The sequence below is a fragment of the Grammomys surdaster genome, unplaced genomic scaffold, assembly GCF_004785775.1.
Source record: "Grammomys surdaster isolate TR1022 unplaced genomic scaffold, NIH_TR_1.0 332325, whole genome shotgun sequence".
In the NCBI taxonomy this organism is placed as follows: Eukaryota; Metazoa; Chordata; class Mammalia; order Rodentia; family Muridae; genus Grammomys; species Grammomys surdaster.
The window spans coordinates 18,386-37,233 of NW_021627582.1; the positions used below are offsets into that span (position 1 = coordinate 18,386).

The 18,848-nt window shown below is 45.1% G+C and overlaps 1 protein-coding gene across 2 annotated transcripts; it reads right to left on the minus strand.

Moving 5' to 3' along the window:
- Positions 1-23: 23 nt before the first annotated feature.
- Positions 24-11,954, minus strand: LOC114616499 (caspase-6). 2 transcript variants are annotated; one of them, XM_028761944.1, is made up of 7 exons: positions 11,895-11,954; positions 8,411-8,452; positions 7,898-8,047; positions 7,452-7,528; positions 3,282-3,457; positions 1,712-1,868; positions 24-643 (listed from the first exon to the last, which is right to left on the minus strand). In XM_028761944.1, exons 2-7 carry the CDS (start codon positions 8,437-8,439, stop codon positions 402-404), a joined length of 831 nt encoding a protein of 276 aa, XP_028617777.1. In that variant the 5' UTR covers positions 8,440-8,452; positions 11,895-11,954; the 3' UTR covers positions 24-401. The 2 variants fall into 2 exon arrangements, with proteins under 2 accessions (XP_028617777.1, XP_028617778.1); XM_028761945.1 differs by lacking the exon at positions 11,895-11,954 and adding an exon at positions 9,629-9,776.
- Between the last annotated feature and the right edge of the window lie 6,894 nt (positions 11,955-18,848).

Consider the following 18,848-nt stretch of genomic DNA (forward strand, 5'->3'; position numbering starts at 1 on the left):
AGCATATGAATTAGAAAATTTAATGAGTTTTAGACATTTTATTAAGTGAAAAAAATCTCATTCTTGAGTTTCAAAACTCTGTAAAAACATTATACAATAAACTTGTATAAATAGTGTCACAAAAGGTAAGGCAAAGTAGTTGGTATTTTTGAGTAATATTGCAGTTTACTAAAAATGTAATAAATGTAGTAGACATTTATGCACAGTAATTTCCTGAGGATTTTTTTTTAGCCCTTTCACCATGTCCAACATGATTGAAAAATAACAAAGATAAAACATTACTTTTCTATGGCATCTAAAAAAATTGAAACAGTTTACATTGATGGGTGAAAATCTTGGACCAGCTGGCCTCTGTATGAAAGGGAAATGTGTGTGAAACATATGTAGCAAGACAGATGGCCCTACTTACTAGGTTTGGGACAGAAATGCAGCTTTTTGGTCAGCATTGAGGCAAAGCAGGGAACCTGTTTCTTGCCGATCGCACTGGGGTCTTTGCAGAAGTCCACACGGCGCTGAGAGACCTTTCTGTTCACCAGCGTGAGCAGCTCCGTGAACTCGAGGGAACTGCCATACCTTGCCAGCAACTCACACAAATCCTGAATGTACCAGGAGCCATTCACAGTTTCTCGGTGAGAGTAATATCCTAAAACATGAGAGGGGGGCGGAGCTTCACGGTCACAGAAAGACACTTATGATAGAGTCAGTTACAGAAATGGAAGCTCCCTAAGTCCCTGGAAAGAATAAGACACGCTGCTCATCACGTGGCTATGATTTTTTTTTTCCATTGCTTAATCTAATGTAGGAAAACATATTAATTCTATGGTTTTTACATACAAAAGATTAATGAAATTTGACAGAAGCCATCTAGGAAAGGCTATGGTCCACTGTTTCCATGGCTGCATTGGGTGCACTCTGGAGAGGCACAGCCCCAGAGACATCATCCCAGGATTGCTTCTCACTGCTGAGAAGCTTTTCCTGTCACTATTACATAGCCTGATGACTCCTGGGTATCAGCTCACTATTGGGCAAATTTCCTGCAGATCAACAGAAGGTGACTGTCATGAATTAATGCTGTTAAGATGAATTAATGACTTTATAGCATTCCTGATTTGGTTCAAATCATTTTAGGAAAAAAGTTTAAGGAGAGAGAGCTACCCTCCCAACACCCAATTCCTACCCTAATGGGCTGCTATCAGCATGACCCCAATTGCCAAAGCCATACTCCTTTTTGCTGTCTGCTTCAGTTTACCCTGAGAAGCCAAAGAAGGCTTTTGACAGAAATTTTCTCTACTTTCTGCAAAAGCAAACTAGAACAAAATAATACCCAATGAATTTGAGGCCAGAGATTTAAACAGTACTAGTTTGAAAGCAAAGAATTTAGCAAAATGTTTTTTAGCAAGGCTTTCCACAAATATATCAGAGGGGTGCTGCCATGCTATCCCCAAATGACAGCAAGCTGCTAACACCCAATACAACTACACAGCTGCTGTTGTTACTGTATTATAATGTAGTTATACAGGAATATTGTTATTGTGTAAGGTATTTCACATTTCATTTATCAATCAGAAAGGACTTCTTCAATGTGATAACGCCTGTGGCTTTTTAATAGAACACAGTGATTTAATTGTGAAGGACCACTCCAATTCAAAGGTGACACAGGCTTAAGCTCAAAGTACAGGTCACTGGCTTCAACCAGCATCTGTTCGCTCACCTTCTGCGACAGAGTAACACATGAGGAAGTCTGCCCCGGCAGGCAGAGTGTACACAGAGGCAGCATCCACCTGGGTCACGTTGTCCAGCTTGTCTGTCTTATGATCCACCACATCCAGAGGAACCACGGGCACGTCATGCTGGTTGCCCCGACAGGCCTACAAAAGAGAGGAAAGAACACTTTCTCTGCCTGGCATTTTGGTACCGATGCTTCATGTGCAGCGAGAATGTAATTCAGCATCCCTCCCATTAGGAACAGAAGCCATGTAAGCAGTTCAAAAACGACACCTTCAGGCTCCGAGAGACAAAAAGCTAACAGAGCTGCTTTCTCAATGTTTCCTTTTAGACAGTGTTTATAAAGCCTGGTCCCAACCCACCCCACAAATAAACACCAAGATATACTGAATGGTACACCCTTCATTTAAAAAACTATCTCCCTTACCTGAATGTTTTTATTCAATCAGGTAGTTACTTCCAAACGACGTTTTGATGGCCTAGTTGAGGTCACAATGTGTCACTAGTTGAAACAGCACTGACTCAAGAGGCCATCTATCCAGGTGCCTTCACTTCTGTTCCCACTGTATTTCTTTAATTATATTTAAAAAGTATGTATCTACGCGTATATCTGTGGATGTGTCTGTGCACACGTGAGTGCAGGTGTCCCCCAGGGTTCAGGAGAGGGTGTGGGGTCCCTTGGAGAAGAGACTGGAAAGCAGATCCTCTGCAAGAGCAGCCTTTCATCACAGCGTGCTCACGTGTGCTCTCGCTCTCCCTCTCCCTCTCTCCCTATATCCCTCTCTCCCTGTCCCTCTCCTCCCCAACCCCTGTTCCCACTTCAAACTGAGTTCTAAATTCATATCTATTCATTTCGATTCAGAAGCTAGCATTGACAGCTTTTGTTTTCTGGTTTGAGGGCCTCACGCTTGCTCGTCCAGTGCTCTGCCACTGAGCTACACTCTGCTCCTCAGTGTTACTGGCTAAACCAGGCTTCCGCTTTAAATTTTCATGGTGGAGCCTCTAATACCAGATTTGTCATGCTCCAAACATTCTTTCTTGGGGAAGTGTAAAGGGATGAGGCAGGTGAAGATAAGCCTGCTTCGTCCCACATCCCCTGCCCTGGCTTGCATGCACATCAGCTCCCACAGACCCAAGCCCAGTGTAGCCAGGCTGCCTTCCAGGGTCCTGAGCAATCAATGTCCAGTGGCTCCTCCTCTAAACCCAGTTTAGCCACACAGCGGCACAGCGGTGACTATCTGTCATACCAAATGTTAATCACTTTTTTTTTTTTCAAGACAAGGTGGCACTGGGTGGCCTAGAACGCACTCTGTAGACCAGGCTATCTGGCCTCCAGCTCATAAGCATGGGGATTAAAGGTGTGCTCCATGCTCGCCCAGCTCCAAACACTCCTCTAATAAAGAAACATCAACAACTCCAAGTACAACTCTGTGTGACAAGGACCCAAAAGGGGCCTTTCTAATCACTGGAGGAACTTACTTTAGAAGTCGACTTTCTAACCTTTTTAATCCACACACTGAGTTGTATAGCGGAGGTGACGGTAAGATCAGTCTTACCTGAATGATAAATATCTTGGGTTTTCCAACCAGGCTCTGACACTTGTCTCCTTTGAACAAGCCAGTCAATGTCTGAATTTCAATTTTGGCGTCGTAGGCATAAATGTGGTTGCCTTCTCCGTGGCTCAGGAAGACACACAGGAAGCAATCGGCATCTACGTGGCTTGAAGTTGACACTACAGATGTCCCCAAAATGCATGCAGAGGTGAAAAATCAGAGTTTGTTATCCACATGTGGAGCTTCTAGTTACAGGAGTTACAGGTACCAGAACGAAAATACACTTACGGAGCGGCAGGAGAGGGCCTGCTTCAAAAAACACAAACTTCCTGTAGTAACATACACCTTTATCTTTTCTTCCTCTTTAATACTGGGTAGCCAGGCTGGCCCTAAAGTGTTTCTTTCCCCTAAACTGTTTTAAATGTTGGTTGTTTCAGACAGGGACTGACACGGTTGCCTATGAATGCTGGCCTGAATATCTGGTAATCCTCCAGCCCCGCCTCCTGATGCTGGGGTTACAGGTGTGTCCTACCATGGCTGGCTTAAAAAACAATTATTAAAGTTTAAAGCAATTTCATTAAAAAAAATATTAGCTTTTCTCAAGTACGGAAAAATGGAGGGAAAAATGGAGACACTCCTTTAAGATCCAAGTTACTTAAAGATACAACAACAAAAACATCATAGCCCAACATAACATCTCCAAGACCATGGATATAGAAATTCTCAGTAAAATGCTTGCAAGCAGAATTCAACAATACATTAAAAAGCCATACACCATGACCAAGTTAGCTTAACTGCAGGATTATAATGGCTCATCATATGCAAATCAGTGACTATAATACAGGATACAGGACTCAAACACGGAAGTACGTTATCATCTTGAGAGATGCAGGAAAAGATGTTGACAAAGTTCAACATCTCCTCGTGGAAGCCCTGAAGAAACCGGGACCAGAAGGAAGACAATTCAATACCACACAAGCTGTACACGACTGACCTATAGCAACTTTACACTAACAGCAAAAGCAAAACATTTCCTCAAAAGACAAGAGCCTCTCCATGTTTACTCAATATGGTGCTTTAAGTATTAGCTAGCACAGTATGGCAAGAGGAAGAGCAAAGAGGAGACACAAACGGGAAAGGCAGAAGTAAATTATCCCCGTTTGTAGATCCTATACTTAAAAAGACACTAACCAGCTGGAGAGACGGCTCAGCAGGTAAGAGCGCAGGTTGCTCTCTCTGTTCAGTTCCCAGTACCCACATGTCAGCTCACAACTATCTGTTACTTTAGACTTTAATGCTCTCAGTTCCCTTCTGAAGGCACCAGGCAGCTAACATACACAAACCATGCAGACAAAACACTCAAACACATAAAGTTTTAAAAATTAAAAATAAAAAGCACTAAATACTCCAATAGAAAATTCAGATCTGATTAACAGTTTCAGCCAAAAAGCAGGACCCAAAATCAAAAGCTTTCTTATATGCTATTCACTGAGAAAGAAAACAAAGACAGAATCCTATTTGCAAAAGCATTAAGAAATAAACAAGCCGGACAGTGGTGGCGCGCGCCTTTAATCCCAGCACTTGGGAGGCAGAGACAGGCGGATTTCCGAGTTCGAGGCCAGCATGGTCTACAGAGTGAGTTCCAGGACAGCCAGGGCTATACAGAGAAACCTTGTGTCAAAAAACCAAAAAAGAAATAAACAGGAATAAACTAAGGCGGTGAAAGGCCTCCAGCTCATGGGTCAACAATATTGGGAAAATGGCTACCATACAAAAGCTACCTATGGGCTCTCATGACAATTCTTCACAGAATTAGAAAACATCTTGAGTTGGACACCGAAGCAGAAGGGACCCCCAACAGCCAGGGCAATCCTGAGCAAATAGAACAAAGCTGGGGTTATCGCCACACTGATTTCAAGTTAAGCAAGGGAGTTAGTAACAAAACCAGAGTGGTGCCAGCACAGACACATCGACCAATGGGATCGAGGATCTGATGTAAACCCACATAGCTCCCGACGCCTAATTTTTGGAAAAGGTATCAAAACATACATGAGAGAAAAGACAAAAGACAATCTCTTTAACAAACTGTGAGGGAAAACTGGACATCCATAGAAGTAACTTTAAGACCTGAAATGACTATAAACATTTCAAGATACAGGCATAAGCAGGATGCTGGGATGGTTGACAGGTAAAGGTGGTTGAGGCCAAGACTGAGGGAGTCCCAGAATCCACACAGTAGAAGACTCCCTCCCAAAGCTGGCCCCTGACATGCTGTGGCACGCGAACAAGCTCACACCCCCGCAGACACAAAATAATACATGGGTAAGAAAAAACAAATGATATAGGCAAAGCCTTTCTGTAAAGGACTCCAATAGCTCAGGAAATACAAGGACTACCAAATGGGATCACATGAAAAATTAAATGAACTTCCCAGCCAAAGAGACAATTCCCAGAGTGGGGATATAGCCTCCAGAATGGAAGGAAATCTGTTTTTGGCTATAAATCTGAAGAGACTGGGTTAGTATCTAGACTATATAAAGAATGATGGGGGAGAGGAAAACCTACTAGAAAGCCAAATATTCCAATCAGAAAATAATAAATGAAACACAGGGATGCTTTTCCAAATATTAAGTACCAAGCCAGGCGGTAGTGGCACATGCCTTTAATCCCAGCATTTCAGAGGGCGAGGCAAGTGGATCTCTGAGAGTTTTAGACCAGCCTTGATCTACACAAAGAGTTTCAGGACAGCCAGGGCTATACATAGAAACTGTGTTTTGGAAAAAAAAAAAAAGAAAAAAGAAAAATATGAAATACCAAATGTCAGTAGTGAGGTGACAGAATGTCCATCAACCTCAGCCATCAGAGAAATACAAATCAGGAAATCAGGAATACCTTGAGATCATTTCCTCTCAGTCAGAATGGCTCTCGTTTAAAAAAAAAAAAAAAACAGCAAAAAAAAAACAGCAAAAAAAAACAAACCAGTGCTGGTGAGGGTGGGAAGTGGGAAGCAGACAGCTGAGTTGGGTTGTGGATTAGGGAGATGGGGAAGTGTGCTGGGGAGGAGGGAAGTGGTTTGGGGAGGAGGGAAGTTGGCAAGTTGGCTGGGGAGGATGGAGCCTTTGTACAGTTCAGGATAGAGTGTAAGCAACCATAGGCACCATGGAAATCAATCCATTGCTTCCTGAAAAAACAAAGCACAGCTCCCAGCTGTAGCACCCCTGGGAACACACCCACGGGGATCCAGGACAGCTCCTGGAGATGCCCGCTCACCCGTGTTTACTGCAGCACTGCTCACAACAGACAAACCATAGCATCAGCTTAGTCCTTCAACTCATAACAAGTAGAGAAATGTGGTACATCCACACAACGGAGTCCTACTCAGCCATAAACAACCAAATATGTCATCTGCAGAAAAATGCGTGGAACTGGAGACCATCACCCTAAGCAAAACAGGGCAGATCCAGGAAGAGAAGATTCACATTCTCTCCCTGAAAGTGCAATCTTCAGCTTCACACAATTCCCTCCCCTGTCATACTCATGTGACATGAACATAGAAGGCAGACTATCTGGGAAGAGGAGGGGGACCAGTTGGAGCGGAGAGGAGAGAACAGAAGATAAAGAGTAAACATGGTCAAAAATGTCCGACGCACTTGGAATATGAATGTTACTGAGAAACCTACTTTACATGGTGACTACTTGGTAATTTAAAAATTATTTTTTAAGACTCACATGACTTTGGTAATAATACACTAAAAGTTTCTTTGAAGGAGCAGACTTTCCCACAGTAGACTGAAAACCTAGAAGCAACCACTCAGCAGCTGCCTCTCAGGCTGCACCCTGTGCCATCCCTAACTCTCAGAGCTTCCGGGAGAGTTGAGACCCCATGAGCTATGAGCAAAGCAGAAAACCTAGTAAGCAGTTAGTTTCAATTATAACTATTTTCAATTGAATTAAAGGAAAGCGCTGGAGAAAGCACAAAATGATAATGCCAATAGCAGTAACAACCCATCAGCAAATGATCCGAAGGCTTGAAGCATGCAGTGAGGACTCACTCTGAGCTGCATCCGAATTAGAGGACCTACTGCACAGTAATGCAACAGTTACAGACACAGGTAATCAGATCTAGAGAGAGCACCCAATCCCAACAGACCTTAAATAACAAAGACTACCTACCCTCGTGAATTTTGAGCAGGACTTCTTCTGCTCTGAGGTCGTTAAAACATTTCACTTCAAATCCTAGTTCTGAAAACCTGGTGACACAATGAACTCAGAATTAGCTTGTGAGTATTTCCAGACCATCCAATACCCTTATTTCCTTGAGGAATTCCATGCCTATTTTTATGACATACTAAAAAAAAAAAAAAAAAAAAAAAAACTGACCATGGCAATTCCCTTGATCATCTGCCCTGTGAAAAGGCTTAACAGTGACAAGAACCAAATTCAATGACAACTATCACCACCTACTGCACAGACGTTAGTGACAAGGCAACCCTAGGGGTTCCTTTGTGGAGCCTCATGCGTGCTAAGCACACGCTGGGTCCCTGAGAGGCTCTCAATCCATCATCAGTGCTAAATTACCATTAGCTATCACTTAGGTGTATCATCCCAGAGAAAACTACCTTCGAGTCAGGTTGTCCCTGTCTGCACTGGTGCCACGTCTCTCTGGGAGGGTCAAGTGCCAAAAGAACCTCTCGTGATTGAAGATTAGGGCAATTCCTCTCCTCTTGTGGTCCATCTTGTACTGCTCTGCTGGATCAAACACCTCCCTACTAATGAAGAGTAAACAAACAAACAATCACTCCAGGCCCTTTAACCCCGAGGTTCTCCACTTGCCTAATGCAATTCCTGCATTGTGGTGACCCCTAATCACCCATAAAATTGTATTTGTTGCTACTTTGTAACTATAATTTTGCTACTGTTATGTAATGCAAATATTTGCCCTTTCCAAAGGCCTTAGGTGACCCCTGTGAAAGTTGACCCACAGGTGAGAACTACTACTTTAACCAAACCCACATCTCAGCTCCCCAAATGCTAACCATCACCGAGCCTAACAACTGCATTCTTCCGTTCCTTCCTGTAAGACGGCTGTGACCAAGAACGGAAAGGCTTTTATAAGACAAGAAGATCTTTACCTTTTGTAGAAGCCATCGATTTCTGTCATGTTTTACTTTCACCTATTTGGAAAACAAAGTTGTTAATTTTTTTTTGAGACAAGATTTTATTATGTAGCCCTGGATGGTCTGGAACACTCTAGGTAAACCTGGATGGCCTCTAACTCACAGAAATCGCCTGTGTTGGTCTTCTGGGGGCTGAGATTAAAGGTGCATGCCATCACACCTTCCTCATTTATTTTACTTTCAGCTAAAGTACAGCAAAGGTGCTCCGCCCCTCAGACCCCGGACCTCTAAGACTCCTGGAAATGAAGGGAAGTTATTCGATGAATAAATCAGTTATAGCCACGCTCTGCTTCTCTGGCCTTCCAAGTAACACATGACACGCAGAAATGGAGAAGACCTTATCCAAACACATGTGCCTTGGCTTAAACAATTCTGTGGTTACAGAGTGCGAAGGAAATACACAGTTGCTTTGGTGTACAGAGCAGAAGCTGAATCATACAGGGGAACTGAGTCCACTCTGTGGTTTACAGTGTTTCCAGTACACCAAATCCACTTAACTGGAGGAGGGCAACGCCTGCATTGCAAGGCTCAGATTTTGGTTTTCTGAGTCACCTATCTCCAGTAAGAACACTGTTAAGGGACCTCACTACTGAGGATACCTCACAGCCCTCCGAGTAACCCTTCACTGCATCCTTCCCTACTCTGGGGAGCTGTGTGACAGGCCTCTCCATGCTGATCCAATCGCTCAATGAATGCAACGAAGTGTGTTGGTCACTAGCCACCTGTGGCTACTGTGCAGCCGAGATGTAGCAAGTACAATAGAGCAGCTCAACTCTACTGTCCCATTCTGTTGTTCAGGGAGGCCTCACAGTCCTGGGCGCAATGCGTTTGTTGCTCCTGGCTCAGCATCTGGAGTAGCTCAGGCAAGACACCACCTGGCCCAGCTTCCAGTGAAGTTAAATGGAAAGAGGCACATTCAGCAGATGGTATCTGTACTGTAATTAGCTCAATCATCTGTTTTCTTTCGGTTAGTTAACAGATTAAAGGGAGGGGAGGGCTATGAGCAAAGAGGAAAGTGAACAGGATGCATCTTTTGGCAGGGGTCTTTGAGGCAGAATTGATTATTTTTCCCTCTGTTCTTAGACAGTCTTCCCCCGGCATCTGATTGTCCCAACATCATGTCAATAAAACAAAACCATGACCACCCTGGCAGTGTGGGTGAGTGGAGTTTACCCAGGCAGCACTATTTCTCAATGAAGACTCCAGTGGGGCATTTCCTTGTCCAATAGGTGCTAAGTAGGTTTCCTCCATCTGCCTCAAAATTGCTGGTGTTAGGAGGCCGACTCCAGGGTCTTGGTGGCACCTGAGACCGACAGAACCAGAATCCAGGAAGGGACTGCCAGTCTGCCTTTGTAACCAGGCACCTGACAGCTGCCATGGCAAAAGTGCTAGTCACAGCTTGACATGTCCCTTGAAAGCCCAGGAGACCAACTCTGCTCTTCCCATCCAATGAGAAGCTTCAGTGTGGGTTGTCACCCAGATCTCCCTCAGCCTAGTCAGGGCCCAGAGACTTTGCCCTAAGTTGTTGCTCAAGAAAGTCTATTAAAATACCATCCACTTTCAAGGCTGTCAAACTCATACCCTCAGGAAGGGTTTGTTTAATGTAAAGTTGGGGTCTATTAATAAAGTTCTGACATGTATTTGTGTATGTATGGGGGCTGGCAGGCACATGCCACAGCTCTGTGGAAGTCTGATGATAACTTTCAGGAGTAGGTTCCTCCTTCCATAATATGGTCCCAGGGCCCAGGCTTAGTGGCAAGTGCCTTTACCTGCTAAGCTAGCTTGCCAGCACCGAACAGTTTTAATATATACTTAAGTACAGGCATTAGGGGAAAGAAGAGGTATGCTTAGGAAAATTAGAATAGATACCCAAGATATCTGTCTTAGTTGGGGTTCTTATTGATGTAATGAAACATCATGATGAAAAAGCATGTTCTTAATTGAGGCTCCTTCCGCTCAGATGACTTCAGTTTGTGTCAAAGTTGACATAAAACTACCCTGCACAACATGGGTGCAGGCTTCTCAAGAGTCTCGCCTTAGCAAGGGTTTAAAGCAGTGTACCCCAGGCTGGCCTCAAATTCACATTCCTTTGCCTTAGCCTTCAGAGACTGGGTTAGAGCAAAGCATATTCAAAGCACATAGCCAAGCATTCTCCCAAGATGTGTTCTATGTTATCTAGGCTGACCTTGAACCTGAGACTTTCCTACCTTAGCCTCTTTTGTCTCTGGGATTCAGATACTCTATATGAGAGTCACCTCTGTTCTGGTTATCACAAATGTCTACAGCATTAAACATAAGTCTAGGCCACGTCTCACGTCTACTTTTCGGTTCCACCCTAAAGTACACATTGCCTCCTAGTTCCTTAATTTGTGTAAAATCACTTTATGGTAATTTCCAGATAAAGCTATCAGCCACTGTAGGTGATTTTGTGGCACTGTAGATACTTTATCTTACTACTTCCAAAGCTCAAGAATACAGAACCTGGGCCAGACCTGCCTAAGGTCAGCCCTGAGAAGTTGGAACTGAAAGCCTGGCGCTGGTGGATTACAACGTCTGTACTCCCAGGCGTTCCACTGGAGGCCACTTTCCAAACGAGCTTTCATGACAATCTACCCATATTCCCTGTCACCCATCTATTTAATAACCTGTAAGAAATAACCTTCCTAGAACATACACTGGAAAGGGCATGAAGAAGAGGACAGGGGAGAAAAGGAATCAAACAAAAAGGGAAGGGGGTTGGTATCCCCCAACCTGGCTTCCCACCCGTCACCACTCATCCTTAAACTGGAAATGGACACTAGACCCTGTGTGTCCAACAAGGCGGCTCCCTGAAGGACCATGGGGACTTTCCCAGTTTTCCTCTGGAGTAAGGACAGAAGCTCTGAAATAAAGGCCCTCTCTGATAGACCTTAAAGACTTTTCAGCCTTGAAGTTTCTAACTTTAACCAGTGCTGGTTTTGATAGGCGACAGGAAGCCTGTTATGAAGCAAGCACTAGCAGTTTATCACTGTGTGAAGAAAAGTTATTTGGGGCTAACCCGTGGACAGCAACAGGTTTGCAGACTGCAGGAGGCACTGTGGCGGAGGTGCCCGCCCAGGTCTGGCCTTGGTCAGGGGTCTTGAGCAGGCCTGTGCCCGGAGCCTGATCCGCCTCTTCTTCCTACTTTTCAGGCAGACGCGAACAACAAACAGGATTCAACTTGCAAAGCCAAGTTCTCTACCACACAGCGCAAGCGCCGCCCTTTAAAGTTTAAACAGCCCGGACGCAGCGGACGTGAGGACAAAAGCGCTCGGCGGGGTTAGCCTGGGCAAATACCACTGCTGTGTCCTCCACTGCACAGCGCCGCAAGCTCACTTCTGCCAGCCCCAGCAGTCGCAGCAGTCCCGGGAAGCCGCCCGCCCTGCTCTGCCCGGGGCTCCAGACTCGGACCCGTACTTACCTGCCCGCGAGCTCTGGCGTCCTAGCCCTGAGGCCTCCGCTCGGCAGGCTCCGTTTCCTGCCAGCCCCGCCCGGCCTCCTGCCCCGCCCCAGGATCCGCCTCTGCCTCCCCCAGCTACTGGGCCCTTCGTCACCCAGGCAACGCCAGGACGCTACTGCGTCTTCCTCCAGCACAGAGCCCGGCTGTGTGTATAAGTGTGTGTATGTGTGAGTGTTGGGGAGAGGGCACTGCCCGGGGGAGCAAGTGAGGCAACTTCACGTCCAGGGTGCAGGGTGGTGAACTCAAGGGTTGGCGTCCCCGCCAGCCATTCGCTCTTAGACACTACATCTAGTGCTCAGTTTAGTGTAGAGAGCTTACTCTTACTGTCAGTTAGAGGGCTTGTTTCTCATGTTTTTTTGTCTAGACAGGAGTTTTGGGCCAAACAAAACGGAGGCAACTAACTCCTGGGCTTTCTTCTCACTTTCTTCTCACCCTCCTCTCTCCTCCTTCCTTCCTTCCCTGAGTCTCCTGTAGCTGAGGACATGACCTTGAAGCCCCTGCCTCCACACTCTGTGCTTGATAACTGTCTTGTGCCACCACACCCAGGATTCTTGCACGCTAGCCCAGCACTCTACCAATTCCTTGATGTTTGAGTCTGGCTTATAAAAGTAGAGGTAATTTGCCAGTGTGTGCAGAAATTCTAAGAACCATGAGGGTGATATAGGCCATGGTTTTTCCTTTGTCAGATTGTGCCTACTGTGTGCCACCTTGTCATTTAAAAAGCAACTACAGATGATAAAAATTATGTTAAGGTGCTACCAGTTGGCTGAGGGTTCTTTTATTATACTACGTAATTATATGTATATATGTAGGAAGTGTGTGTGTGTGTGTCTGTGTGTGTTCTTTAACATGGCAGGCTCACATATGTGTTGTCTCATGTCTGCTGTAGCAGGCTCTGGGCATCCACAGGTATCTTTGCACAGCCTCTGTCATTCACTAGTCTTAAAGTCACTATTTCTATTAAAATAAAATAGCAAAAGTCTTTCAGGACGACAGTCTACTGCATCTTGTTTAATGAATAAACCTTTTTCCTTGACCTGACATTCATTGGCCCTCTTTTGATGGCAAGTAAAGACAGTTGGGCTTAGTATTATTTACTTGTCTTAATAATTTTCTGCCACAACAACACAGCATATCAAACTCTTCCTCCAGTGGTGGTTGTGACGAGTTAAACCTGTGCCCAGAACCACTCAGAACCATTCCTTTCAGGGGGAAGCTCAGGGAAAATAGGTGTGAGTTGTACTCCCTTCTCTTGTTCAGTGAAACAGTGTGGCCTATTTTTATTTTTTACTTATTTAGGTCTCATCATTCCCAGCCCGGCTGCCTAGACCTAGCACAGAGTGAGCTTCAGAGTTTCAACATTTGCACTCAGGACCAAACTTCCCGGTTTGAATGGCTTGTGTGACTCCCAAGACTGCCGATGCTTTGGAAGTGACTTTCATCATTTATCTGAGTCCTGACAAACGCACATATATCTCAGGATCCCAGACTGGCTGGCCTTCCACTTATTTGAAAGGAGCAGATAAAAGGGACTGGTTTTCTGGCTACGCACCTTCTTATCTCAAGACACTATGTTCCCCTTTTGAAACATGATCTTTGTATATAACTCACACTGGTCTTGAACTTGTGATTATCCTGCCTCCCCTTCCAAGTACTAGGATTAAATATAGCCACAATTGTAGCCACCCGAGCTGCCTCACGTTCGGGGACCCACTTTGTAACGGTCCGTTCTGTTGTTCCGGTCCAAGGGTCAGGGCCTAGCAAGAGAGAGAGTGGGGACGGAGATGCGAAGAATGGAGACAAGACAGGGAGTCTGATCAAGTCTCTTCAAGCCTCTTCTTTCAGAGTTACCATGGACCTCAATAGGATGAGTAATCCCATCTTCACTTTTTCCTAATCTTTTCCCTGGAGAAAATCCAGAGTTTATCATTTGAGCCGTGATTACTTCATTAGGGCTGCACATAATCAATCCCAACTGGGATAATAGATCTCTGCCCCAGAGATTAATGGGAAGGCCCAGGATGGCATAGGGTTGTATAGTCCCTGTATTTTCTTCTTTATCTTTCCATGTCAGCACCTTAAGGCTTTGTTGTGGATTTTGGCTTTGGCCAATACCCTTTAAATTGGTTAAGGTTGGGGTCAGAGGCCAGGTGGCAGGCCAATCACTTTGTTTGATAATCGTCACATCAGCTCCTGTATCAACTAAACCTTGGAATGCCTTCCCATCAAGCAATATTGTCATCATAGGTTTTTTGTTTAACGATAGGCTGTACCCAGTATGCATCAGAGGAATCAAAGCCTTGATCCCCTCTCTTAGTACTCTTATATTTGTGATTAGTAGGAATCACTGGAAGTAACAATAGTTGAGCTATCCTCCTTCCTATAGGAATGGTGACTATATTCTGTATTGCCTTGGCCATTACCTTAATCTCACCTTGATAATCACTGTCTATAACTCCAGGAAAAATTTGTAGTCCCTGCATAGTAGCACTGCTTCTTCTCACTATCAGGCCAAACACATTTGGATAGAGTGGTCCAAACACTCCAGTGGGTAAGGCCTGAGGTCCCATTTCTGGGGTTAATACTGTGTGGGTGGCAGAACTGAGGTCCAGTCCTGCGCTTCCTGGTGTTGTTCGACTAAGTTCAGAAAGGGGTTGTTGTTTGCTGGTATGAAACTGACTGTCCCATAAGCCTGTTATGGCTTGTGTTGGTTCGGGGCCTGGGGCTGGCCCCTGTTCCCGTTTCCATGATTATGGGAAAGGGTGTTTCCTTGTCCATCTGTCTTGGACCTATATTCACTAGCCCAATGCCTTCCACGTTTGCAACGTGGGCATAGGCCAGGCTGTTTTCTAGGCTGTCTCTGGGTTAACTCATTTTCTGCCTTGCAATCTTTTCCAAAGTGTCTAGGCTTGCCACATTTAAAACAGGCCTTTTTTTCTCTGCTTGCCAAAAAATCTCTTACTGATTGTCCTTGCATGGCAGCTGTCATAGCTAAGCCCTGTTGGTAAGAGGGCCATATGTCAGAACAGAGTCTGATATACCCAGTAAGGTCTGTCTTTTTCCTACAGGGTCTAATGGCTGCTTGGCAGGCAGGATTGACATTTTCATATGTAAGCTGTTTCACATAATCTACACCTGCCTCTGCATTACCAAAAATCCTTCCTGCTGTTGTCATTAATCGATGAACAAAATCAGAAAATTGTTCGTCAGGCCCTTGTCTGACTGAGGTCAAAGATGCACCAGGGTCTCCCTTTACCGGGAGTTTGCGCCAAGCCTTCATGGCTGCATTTTGAATTTGAGCAAATAAGCCTGGGTCACATTGCATCTGATTATCACTAGAAGCAAATTGCCCTTCTCCTACTAAGGTTTCAAAGGACCAACCATTACCTGCCTGAATATTTCTCCTAGCTGTCTCTTTACAATTCTCATGATACTTTGATTTCCAAATAAGATAGTCACCACTGCTAAGAACTGCTCTCACTAGAGTATTCCAATCACCAGGAGTCAGCCACTCCTCTGCAATAGATTCTAAGATTGCAAGAGTAAAGGGAGCAGTGGCACTGTATTGTGCCACCAAATTTTTTTAATTCTTTAATAATTTGAAAATTAAACCCTGTGTGATGTCTCCACGCAACCCCTTGAGGGTCTCTAGTCTCTGATACAGGGAAAGCCTCAGCCTTTCCCTCCTCTGGCTGATCTGTGGCTGAACTAAAAACCAGAGGACAGGGGCTGCCTTTGGACACCAGGTTGAGGAACTCGAGGACCTGGGGGATTTCCCTTGCCCTCTCGAGACCTCTTCCCTGTCTTTAATTTTGGTAGCTGATTAATTAAGTCCTGATACTCTTTTTCTAGCTCTATTTGTTTTTTAAGAAGAGAAATTTGTTGTTTAAGAAGAGAAATTTTATCCTGTAACTCCTTTAGGTGATCTACAACCACCATCCTCAGAGAGGGAGCATCTGGAGGTAGAGGATCATAGGGAGGGGGTCTTCAGGAAGAGGGCCATTCAGGGTCGTAATATTTGGCTGCCTCTTCCTCTAGGTCAGCACAATCTGGCTCTGACAAATCGATTACTTCAACCTTTGGTCGTATTTTGGATTCTATGCTTTTCTTTTTCTTTTGAACATGAAAGACAGCATTTAAACAGCGAAACAAAAGCAGACAATTGACACACGTAAACAGCAAACAACAAAACAAAAACAGAGAGTTGAGTTCATGCTGACTTATTTCTTGCCCCATTATCATTACTATGACCTACTGGTCTCCACCTGGCAGTTTCTTGCTGCAATCACCTCTGTTTCACTTCTGAATTTTCAGTCAACCCTTCTTCTGGTAACGTCCCTCACTGGGCCTCTCGTTCTTGTTGCCCCACATTGGGCGCCACTTTGTAGCCGCCCGAGCTGTCTCACATTGGGGGGGCCACTTTGTAACGGCCCGTTCTGCTGTTCCGGTCCACAGGTCAGGGCCTAGCAAGAGAGAGAGACTTGAACGAGACTTGATCAGACTCCCTGTCTTGTCTCCATTCTTCGCGTCTCCGTCCCCTCTGTCTCTCTTGCTAGGCCCTGACCCGTGGACCGGAGCAGCAGAACAGGCCGTTACAAAGTGGCCCCCTTAACATGAGACAGCTCGGGCAGCTACACACAATCACACCTGCTGTACTGTTACACACACGCGCATGTACACACCTGTATGAGTATTTGTGCACATGTTTATGTGTGCCCCATAGCATCCTGAAGAATAGGATCCTAAAACAGGAGTTAGAGGTGGCTGTGAGCTGTCTAATCACACCCTCTGAAAGAACAGCATGCATATTTAACTTCTGAGCCATCTCTCCAGTCTCCATTACTTTTATATTGTATGTAATTAAAGGGATTTCATCATTTTGTGGTGTTCTAATTATTTTGAGATAGGTTCTCCCTTTGTAGCCCAGACTGGCCTCAAACCCATTATTTTGCCTCAGCCTCCAGAGAGGGGGAGGTATAGTGTACACATCTAAGTGTAATTATGGATTTTGAAGTAACGCTTCATCTAACTTGACATTCAATAAATTTTGTATTGGTTTGCAGCCTATTCCTATAACAAATGCCTGAGAGAAATCAACCTGAAGGAGAAAAATGTTTACAATAAAGTTCGGCTTCAGAGGCTTCAGTCTGTGGTGGTTTGAATAGGCATGAATGAGGCATGGCCTCATGAGGTTTGAATGGCCTCATGAGGTTTGAATGAGGCATGGCCTCATGAGGTTTGAATGCTTGAAGGAGATGCACCATTGGGAGGTGCAAGGCAGTCCCAACTAAATGTTTTTCTTTATAACAGTTGCCCTGATAGTGGGGTGTGGTAGCCCACACCTTTAATCCAGCAGAGGCAGGCAGATCTCTGTGAGTTCAAGGCCAGCCTGGTTTACAAAGCAAGCCCAGAATAGCACAAGAAACCTAGAGAAACCCTGTCTTGAAAAACAAACAAACAAGAAGCGTTGCCATGGTCATGGTGTCTCTTCACAGCAATGAAACCCAAACTAAGTCCAATTGGGTGGCGCAGCACTCTGAGGGCTGAGGCAAAGCAGCACGGCATGGTATGGGTACATGACAGAGGAGGCTCACGTCACAGCAAGCCCCGGTGTCCTCTTCAAGTCCAAGACCTTCGATAGTGGCCTGGAGTGGGGGACCAATCCCTGAATACCTGGGCCTTTGGGGACATTACAGATCCAAAGCAGAAGCAGGCCTGGGGTATAGTGCTAAAGGCTCAGCCTCCGGTCAGTGACTCACTTCCTCCAGTTCTAGCCCCACCCTCTAAAGATCCCACAACCCCAGACAGCACCTCTAGCTGCCGACCAAGTTCTCAAATATAGCCGTGTTTTCTACCCAAGCTGCAATAACTTATTTACACATGAAAGATGCATCATTTTAGATTTTTAAAGTAAGCACTGTCAACTCTAAGTGGCTGAGGTCCACTTCTGTGAGTCTGATGCACATTCCTACCAGACAGCCACTAGTTGGAACCCTAGCAAACTCCCTCCCCTGTAGCTGGAAGGAAGAAGACAAAAAAGCAAAAAACAGTAAGCCACGCCAGATCCAACAGAGACCAAAAGTTGGCTGACAGGAGGGACTGGCCCCATACCTGACTACTACTCACTTTTATGGAATTCTCTATCCCAAGAGCTTTGTCTGTCACCTATGCTAGGAATGAAACGCAGGGAATATATTCTAAATAACTGGGAAACCATACTTTGCTCAATTTCCAGTGCTAACTCTGCCAACTCTCTAATTTGTTTTCCGCATAGAAATCACATAAACACTAAATTTCTAGGATTCTGACTCTTCCACTTAAGAAAGTGTGTGCTACAGTTGGAACCAGTCTGTTCCTCACCTGCTGGTACAGCTAAGGGGTATCACTGAATCATGAGGGTGCCAATGGCATGAATACATCAAAACAGTGGACAGTTCACAGCTGGATAAATTGCTGGGATTTGATGGAAAACTGTCCAAGGTGGAGTACCCCCCCGGGGGTGTGTCTTGTCCTCAGCCCTTCCCTGTCTCTCCTCTGTGATCGATAAACCCTCTACCTTCGTCTCACCAAGCCCAGTAACAGTGGGTAGTGACCAGGGATAAAATCTTTTCCTCTTTTGGATTTTCTCAGAACTCTGGCACAGGGAGAGAAGCCTGAGAGTCAATGAAGTAAAGTTATCAACAAGGTTTTGAAAGACACTACAGATATGAAATAAAAAAAAAAATCTAGAGGCTGGAGAGATGGCTCAGTGGTTAAGAGCAGCAGATAATCTTCCAGAAGATCCCAGGATCAATTCCCAACACCCATATTGCCACCCACCATCAGCTATACTCCAGTTCCAGGAATACTGCCGCCCTCTTCTGTCCTCTACAGACACCAGGCATACACATGATGTGAACATCCATGGAGACCAAA

Excerpts from the sequence above, each read along its gene's own strand:
- LOC114616499 (XM_028761944.1), bottom strand. The coding sequence starts at position 8,439 with ATGACAGAAATCGATGGCTTCTACAAAAG. Across the intron at positions 8,048-8,410 it reads ATCGATGGCTTCTACAAAAG|TAGGGAGGTGTTTGATCCAG; the intron begins GTAAAGATCTTC and ends ACTCTTCATTAG. Across the intron at positions 7,529-7,897 it reads AGGGACAACCTGACTCGAAG|GTTTTCAGAACTAGGATTTG; the intron begins GTAGTTTTCTCT and ends TTGTGTCACCAG.